Source organism: Podarcis filfolensis, assembly GCF_964270895.1.
Source record: "Podarcis filfolensis genome assembly, chromosome: 2".
NCBI classification, from domain to species: domain Eukaryota; kingdom Metazoa; phylum Chordata; class Lepidosauria; order Squamata; family Lacertidae; genus Podarcis; species Podarcis filfolensis.
This window is the reverse complement of record NC_139605.1, coordinates 13,248,055-13,256,346: the sequence shown is the minus strand read 5'-3', so window position 1 is coordinate 13,256,346 and position 8,292 is coordinate 13,248,055. Positions and strand designations below refer to the sequence as shown.

General features: G+C 43.9%; 1 protein-coding gene across 2 annotated transcripts; it reads left to right on the top strand.

The window, feature by feature from the left end:
* The first annotated feature begins 427 nt into the window (after positions 1-427).
* On the top strand, positions 428-5,959 carry LOC310757294 (galectin-1-like). Of its 2 annotated transcripts, XM_083602612.1 has the most exons (4): positions 428-481; positions 1,927-2,003; positions 3,234-3,384; positions 5,589-5,959. In XM_083602612.1, the coding sequence occupies exons 1-4, from the start codon at positions 473-475 to the stop codon at positions 5,772-5,774; spliced, it is 423 nt and encodes a 140-aa protein (XP_083458738.1). In that variant the 5' UTR covers positions 428-472; the 3' UTR covers positions 5,775-5,959. The 2 variants fall into 2 exon arrangements, 1 of the variants encoding a protein (XP_083458738.1); XR_014545062.1 differs by lacking the exons at positions 428-481; positions 1,927-2,003 and adding an exon at positions 2,113-2,333.
* Positions 5,960-8,292: the final 2,333 nt, after the last annotated feature.

Genomic DNA, 8,292 nt, shown 5'->3' with positions numbered 1-8,292 from the left:
CAGGTTAAGAACAGTTTCAGGTTAAGAACGGACCACCAGAACGAATTAAGTTCTTAACCCGAAATACCATTGTATAGAATTGGCCACTACAAGAATTGGATGATGGACTAGACTGGCCTTTGATCCAGCAGGGCTCTTATTACATTCTTTAAGTCCTTGTGTCCCATTTCTTGCAAAAGCATGCATGTTCTTCACATGCAAATAAACATGCCCCTTAACAGACACCCCCCCCCCAATGTTGATAAACTAATCCCAGCTGCAGAGAGCCAGAGGGATCAGCCCTGTTATCTTTTAATTAATTGGTAACCAGAATGTCATCCCTGATTGGCCAGAAGAAGGAAACGCTCACACCCGAGGACCATTTAAAGGTTGGGGGTGTGAGAAACATACACCATTGAAGCCCATAAAGGAAGTAGATGCTCGCAGGTGGTGGTGTTTTTAAATAGTTTTTAAATAGTTGTATTGTGGAGCAATGGCATTGGTGAGTTGGCAAAAAAAATTTTTTAGAAATGCTATTTGGTTATTGTGAGTGTGAAGTTTAAGGGTATGATAATTATCCGTGGCAGGCGTGGGGAATGTTTGATATTTCAGGTGAATTACGACTTTAAAGTCACACTTTAAAAGCAGGTCAACCAAAGGCCTGGTTAAAGAGGAATGTTTTTGCCTTGCACATAAAGGTGTATAATGAAGGCACCAGGCAAACTTCGCTGGGGAGAGCATTCCACAGATGGGGAGCCACTGCAGAGAAGGCCCCGTTCTCGTGTTGCCACCCTCCAGACCTCTCAAGAAGGAGGCACATGAAGGAGGGCCTCAGTAGATGATCTCAGGGTTCATAGTTAGTCCTCATGGAGTTCTTCCATAAAGTGGGTGAGATGGGAAAATCCAATGGCCATCAAAGGGCAATCGATACCTTGATTAGGGTCAACCAGAATGGGATAAAAATCATGGACTGGTTTCTGTTTCAGTATAAATAGCTTACCGAAAAGACTTGGTATTGAGTTTAACTAATCTGGAAAGATCTTATATTAGCAGCAATCATGTAGGAGGTCTACAGTTAAAATGCTTGTCCACAACTGATTCCTCTCCCCATCTGAAGTATTCTGTTCTCCCAGTAAGAACAAAAGGGGGGGGGGACTGTGTAGACCATATGCTTTGCATGCACAAGTTCCCAGGTTCAATTCCTAGCTAGGCTGTTATCATATCAATATATAATTGACACTTAAGAATAAGATGAGCCAGATTCGCCAGTACTACTTCCCCACAAACAAGTAATTTATATTGGATTATGGTATACCATAAAATTTTTCCCCAACTGCATCATTGTCCAGGGCAGTATTGCTCCTACCTCCAAAACCTGTGTTTAAATATATTTCTAGTGACATTTTCCCATGGATTCCGTGCCCATACAAAGAATCCAAAGTCTGGAAATTGTTTTGAAATATTTTTTAACTAAGTTTCCTTGCACATATATGCCCTTTGCTCCTCTGGATATCAGAAGACTGTCTTCTTGGCAGCTGATTTTTTTATGTACCAGTGATTTACCATTTTAAATTTACCATATTATTTAACCTGAAATCATTTTCATGTTCTAATTAGATACACTGGGGGTAGACTAATGAAAACCCTAAAATCACAAAATCAAGTCTGAATTATTTTGATTTTAGTAAAATCTGCCCAAACCCGAATTTCAACACCAAAGATTAGCATTAGTATCACATTTGTTTTTAAAAATGTTTAAAATTGGGTGTAATGACCCTGGATGTCTGAAAGTCATCAATCTGTTTAAAGATCATAAAGAGGCAGTTGACTTTAATTTGTTTATCTTTATTTGTTTATCTTTATCTTTATCCAGCCTGAGGCTGAAAAAGATTATACTATGAGAAATGGGAGCCCTTGAATCTTTCACATTCTTTTTTTTTAATATAGCAAATGGTTGCTCGCTTGAATTTGAAGGCCGGGGAACGCATTGAAATGAAAGCCAAGGTGCCCCGAGAGGCCAAAAGGTCTGTATTAACAGTGAAAATAGGATATTTATGTTTTCCCCTTGTGCATAGAGCTAGTTTGTGCATGAAGGGGTTAAAACAATAGAGCTGTGATTCCTAGACACCGGTCATGCCCCTTCTTCTCTGATGAAGGAGGAAGTGACACCCTCTCTCCCTGTTCCTATCCCTTTCCTTCCGCCATGTAAATCAGCCAGGTCTGGTCTTGAGCATTTCAAGCACAGAACGCTTGTTCAGAACTACAATTTGTATGTTGTACTCAAGAGTATTCTATCTGTGTTCTCTTTGCTGCTGCTTGGATAAATGCATAAACCTGGCCTTTGGAACGTTTTTGTAAGTAAAGCATTTTAAACTTACTGTACTGGTGTGGTGTGTTCAATGCCAAGAGGGATAGAAAACAGAAAGCGCAATATGCAACAAAATGGGATATGGAAAAGATTTAACAGCTCAAATTCCCACATTCTACTGCTGAACTTTGCTAGTTTAAACTCTGCTACTGGAGGCTCTCTCCCACTGGAGAGTGTGTTAAGCCCCACGTTTTGAATCTAGGCACCCAGCCAAACATTTTATTTATTCACCCCACACACGTGGGCCACAAGGATTAAATATCTCCCCTCCCTCAATATGCTTAATATATGCATTTTGGAAACATTCTTTGCTTGGAGAACAGCATCACAAAATCCATGCAAGTGCAAATTTTGAACAATGGCTACATGTCAGTTCTCATGAGTCAGCTTGATAAGATTTAGCCTTGAATGCAAACTGAATCAAATTTCTACCCCATTCCCTAAAGGGAGGGCCTGGTAAACCCTGTATCTATACTACAAACTATCTCTGTGTGCTAATATAAACAGGCATGATATTCCATAGGGTACTCTTGGGGCTGTAGCCTTCTAGTAAAGACAGTACAGTGGTACCTCAGGTTACATACGTTTCAGGTTACATACGCTTCAGGTTACAAACTCGGCTAACCCAGAAATAGTACCTCGGGTTAAGAACTTTGCTTCAGGATGAGAACAGAAATCGTGCTGCGGCGGCAGTGGGAGGCCCCATTAGTTAAAGTGGTGCTTCAGGTTAAGAACAGTTTCAGGTTAAGAACGGACCTCCGGAACGAATTAAGTACTTAACCCGAGGTACCACTGTACTGAGTTAGATGGACCAATGCTTTAGCTGAGATTGCAGGGGGTTATTCTATGACTCTGTATAAAGCATGTTTTCCCATGTTCCTTTCAGCTTTACCTTTCATATAGGCCAGAATGCCTCGAATCCGCTCCTTCAATTTAACGCTCGATTTGAGACTTTCAACGGAGACAGGGTCGTCCTTTTTAACTCTGATACGGGGAGAGAGCGGGATCTTCTCTTGGACCTGGGACTATTCGTGTCAGTAAGTAAGAGGAGAGCCCTGTTGCAGGAATAACTTGCGGGGAGAACAGCTAGGGATGTATATCTGAGACCTAAAGGACAAACCAAAGCTCAGTAGGTCAATATAATGAGGTGGAAGGGGGGGGGACCTTGATATGAAACAGGAATGAGGAACCTGTGGCCTTTGAGATTTTGGACAAGAAGTTCCCATAATTCCTAATAATTAGTCCTGCTAGCTGGGACTGAGGTGAGTTCAAAAAACGGCTGGAGAACTATAGCTTCCCAACCGATGAAATAAAATGTTCTCATCCGGCATATCAAAAACTTTGGGCTCTTCCAAATGGCCTGTTTACTGAGCACTCATCCTGACTTGCAAAGCTTACATGGAACCTAGACTATATCCTGTCTCCAATTAAAGCTGCTTGTTATTTTTAGGTGGGATAGAATAATACCCCTTATATCTGGATTACGAACAGTTTCGTGATTTTTGATGCCCGCCGCTGCTTTTTCTCCACAGTACACGCGGCCAAATTCAAGCAACCAGGGCTGCATTCAGACGGCACTTAATAATAATAATTAATAATAATAATTTATTATTTATACCCCGCCCATCTGGCTGAGTTTCCCCAGCCACTCTAGGCGGCTCCCAATCGAATGTTAAAAACAATACAGCATTAAATATTAAAAACTTCCCTAAACAGGGCTGCCTTCAGATCTCTTTTAAAGATAGGATAGCTGCTTATTTCCTTCACATCTGAAGGGCGTTTCACAGGGCGGGCGCCACTACCAAAAAGTCCCTCTGTCTGGTTCCCTGTAACCTCACTTCTCGCAATGAGGGAACTGCCAGAAGGCCCTCGGAGCTGGACCTCAGTGTCTGGGCTGAACGATGGGGGTGGAGACGCTCCTTCAGGTATACAGGACCGAGGCCGTTTAGGGCTTTAAAGGTCGGCACCAACACTTTGAATTGTGCTCGGAAACGTACTGGGAGCCAATGCAGATCTCTCAGGACCGGTGTTATGTGGTCCCAGCAGCCACTCCCAGTCGCCAGTCTAGCTGCCGCATTCTGGATTAATTGCAGTTTCCGGGTCACCTTCAAAGGTAGCCCCACGTAGAGCACATTGCAGTAGTCCAAGCGGGAGATAACTAGAGCATACACCACTCTGGCACCACTCTTATATCATTGACATTTCCTTACCTGCTCTCTCCACCCCCTCAAGTTTATGCGATATTTCACACACTGTAAAAGCCGCTTCCGGAAATCTGGTGGAATCTAGCGGAAGAATAGATCTCATTTCTTTAACCATTTCCAGCAGAAATCCAATTACAAACCCATTAACTCGGAAAAATTGAGATGTATCTTTACAAAATTTGCGGTGGTATACCAGCATACTGCTCTTTCCTGCCATTTAAAATTTAGTGTGGCATGCTAGCACCTTGATCCAAAAGTCACAGATCAGTGACACAACAAGGCGTTGCTGTTTCAAAACAATGCTAGAAATCAGGACAGAAGCTCTAGCAATTTAACCAGTAAAACTAACACAATAAACTCCACATCTGAATGCAGCCCTTGTATTAAACTCATGCCTAACACTATGTAAAGGTAAAGGGACCCCTGACCATTAGGTCCAGTCGTGGCCGACTCTGGGGTTGTGGCGCTCATCTCTTTATTGGCTGAGGGAACCGGCATACAGCTTCTGGGTCATGTGGCCAGCATGACTAAGCCGCTTCTGGCGAACCAGAGCAGCGCACGGAGACGCCGTTTACCTTCCCGCTGGAGCGGTACCTATTTATCTCCTTGCACTTTGACGTGCTTTTGAACTGCTAGGTTGGGAGGAGCAGGGACCGAGCAACGGGAGCTCACCCTGTCGCGGGGATTCGAACTGCCAACCTTCTGATCGGCAAGTCCTAGGCTCTGTGGCGCCACCCGCGTCCCAACACTATGTAGTTAGGCTTATATTCTCTTGGTAAGTCTCTAGCTTTCCCTCTTGTCTGTCTGCTAATATCATAGCAATGGTTCCTATTCATTCAAATCAATATGACAAAAGATGCGTAGTTGATCTAACTCAGGCATCCTCAACCTTCGGCCCTCCAGATGTTTTGGACTACAATTCCCATCATCCCTGACCACTGGTCCTGTTAGCTAGGGATCACGTGAGTTGTAGGCCAAAACATCTGGAGGACTACAGGTTGGGGATGCCTGATCTAACTCTTCATTTCTCTTTCCAGGTAGCGTTCTCCTTTAACGCCCAAGATATGGTGTTGGAAGTGTTCAACCGGCCAATTATTAGACTCCCAACCCCACCGGGAATGCAAGTGGTGGAGCACCTCGCTGTAACTGGTGATATCGATGTTAAATCCATCTCATTCAGCCATCTCTTTCTTGCCTCTGGAAATGGTAACTTTTTAAAATGACGACGTGATCTTTGATTCTTCCCATTAGTTCTTGCGGTGGTTAGTATGCAATGTAAGTTTCTTTTAAGAAAGCTGAAGCAGATTTAGCCATGTAAAAGAGTTGGGAAGTAGCAATGGACCGTATACTTGCTGACTTTTGTTACCACTGTTGCTTTTATTTTGGAATAAAGCTGCTCTTCTTACTACTCACTGCCTTGATTCTTGGATACAACAATTCTGTTGCACGACTATTGCTCAACCTCCAACAGGTTACATACACTTCAGGTTACACATTCCACTATCCCAGAAATAGTGCTTCAGGTTAAGAACTTTGCTTCAGGATAAGAACAGAAATCGTGCCCCGGCGGCAGCAAGAGGCCCCATTAGCAAAAGTGGTGCTTCAGGTTAAGAACAGTTTCAGGTTTAGAACAGACCTCCAGAACGAATTAAGCACTTAACCTGAGGTAACACTGTATTCCACAAGCTTTGTTTTCCTCTCTAAATGCCATGCCACCTGGGGCAACGCCATGTTTCTGACGATAAACAGTGAAAATATTCAAGATTCAGAATACAGTGGTACCTCAGTTTACAAACTTAATCTGTTCCTGAAGTCCATTCTTAAACCAAATCCGTTCTTAAACCGAGTAGTGCTTTCTCTAATGAGGCCTTCCTCCAGCGGTGCCCTTCCACCATTTGGCTTCCGTTCGTAGACTGAGGCAAAGTTCACAAACCGGAACACTAATTCCGGTTTTGCAGAGTTCGTAAACTGAATAGTTCGTAAACAAGACTGTTTGTAAACCGAGGTACCACTGTACTTGTAATGCAATGGGCTTGATCTCAGTGGTGGCTGGTGCCCAAGGGGAATGGAATGCCATTATTTATGATCTAGTTATCTCCCGCTTGGACTACTGCAATGCACTCTACATGGGGCTTCCTTTGAAGGTGACCTGGAAACTACAATTAATCCAGAATGCGGCAGCTAGACTGGTGACTGGGACTGGCCGCCGGGACCACATAACACTGGTCCTGAGAGATCTGCATTGGCTCCCAGTACGTTTCCGAACACAATTCAAAGTGTTGGTGCTGACCTTTAAAGCCCTAAATGGCCTCAGCCCAGTATACCTGAAGGAGCATCTCCACCCCCATCGTTCAGCACGGACACTGAGATCCAGTGCCGAGGGCCTTCTGGCAGTTCCCTCACTGCGAGAAGTGAGGTTACAGGGAACCAGGCAGAGGGCCTTCTCGGTAGTGGCACCCACCCTGTGGAACGCCCTCCCACCAGATGCCAAGGAAATAAACAACTACCTGAGTTTTAGAAGACACCTGAAGGCAAGGGATGTTTTTAATGTTTGATGTTTTATCGTGTTTTTAATACTCTGTTGGGAGCCGCCCACAGTGGCTGGGGAAACCCAGCCAGATGAGCAGGGTATCATCATTATTATTATTTTATTATTATACTGTATTTATCAGTTGCATTCCTCACAAAAGTGACCCCAAGGGGACTGATACAAAAACATTCTAAACACTAAAACCAGCATAAACAAGAAGGCAAGGGAGGCCAATGAGCTGACCAAGCCTCAGAGGCCTGGGGGACCATTGAAATTGGAGAGCCAATGTGGTGTAGTGGTTAGAGTGGTGGACTCGTAATCTGGTGAACCGGGTTCGATTCCCCACTCCTCCACATGCAGCTGCTGGGTGACCTTGGGCCAGTCACACTTCTCTGAAGTCTCTCAGCCTCACTCACCTCACAGAGTGTTTGTTGTGGGGGAGGAAGGGAAAGGAGAATGTTAGCCGCTTTGAGACTCCTTCGGGTAGTGATAAAGCGGGATATCAAATCCAAATCCAAATTGCCCTATTAGAAGTACTTGGTGGCTGATGTGGATCTTAAGGAACTGGGAAGGCCTTAATGTACTTAGGCTCAAGTGGCTTTGGGGTTTATTATATATCACCAGATCTTTGAACCTGGCCTAGCAGTGACTCAGCAGCCAATGGCACTCTCTGAGTAACCTGCTAGAATAGCTTATGACGTGTGTGCGTTTTGTCCATGTCAGTCGCTTATGTTTGCAAATGGGACCATGCCTCCCTCCCTGCAAAAAATAAAATAAAGCGATCGTGGCCCCTGGATTATGTAACTTGCATGCACTGACATATACAAGAGAGACGCCCTCTGACATTTCTATGTCAAACTCAAATGTACGTAGGAGAAGATACTTGCACGTTATAGCAGTGACCCTCACTTTTCCGTGTTGTGGGAAGTAAATCTCCTTACCGTAATTGAAACTTAAATGAACTGTGTCAAACTCGCCAGCAAATCACTATAGCACAGGAATCCTATACAAGAAGCTGCACTGCCAGGTACAATCACTGTGACACACAATCTGGTGAATTATGCTTTAATGCTGTCATATAAATCTGTCGAGCTTTACTCTACTAGTACCTGGCTGGAATATTTGGTCCTAGTTCCCACCAAAAGACCTTTGAGGCGAGAGACCTGTATAAAAATTCCCAGCATCAATTCATTTTGTAGCTATCTTGTATT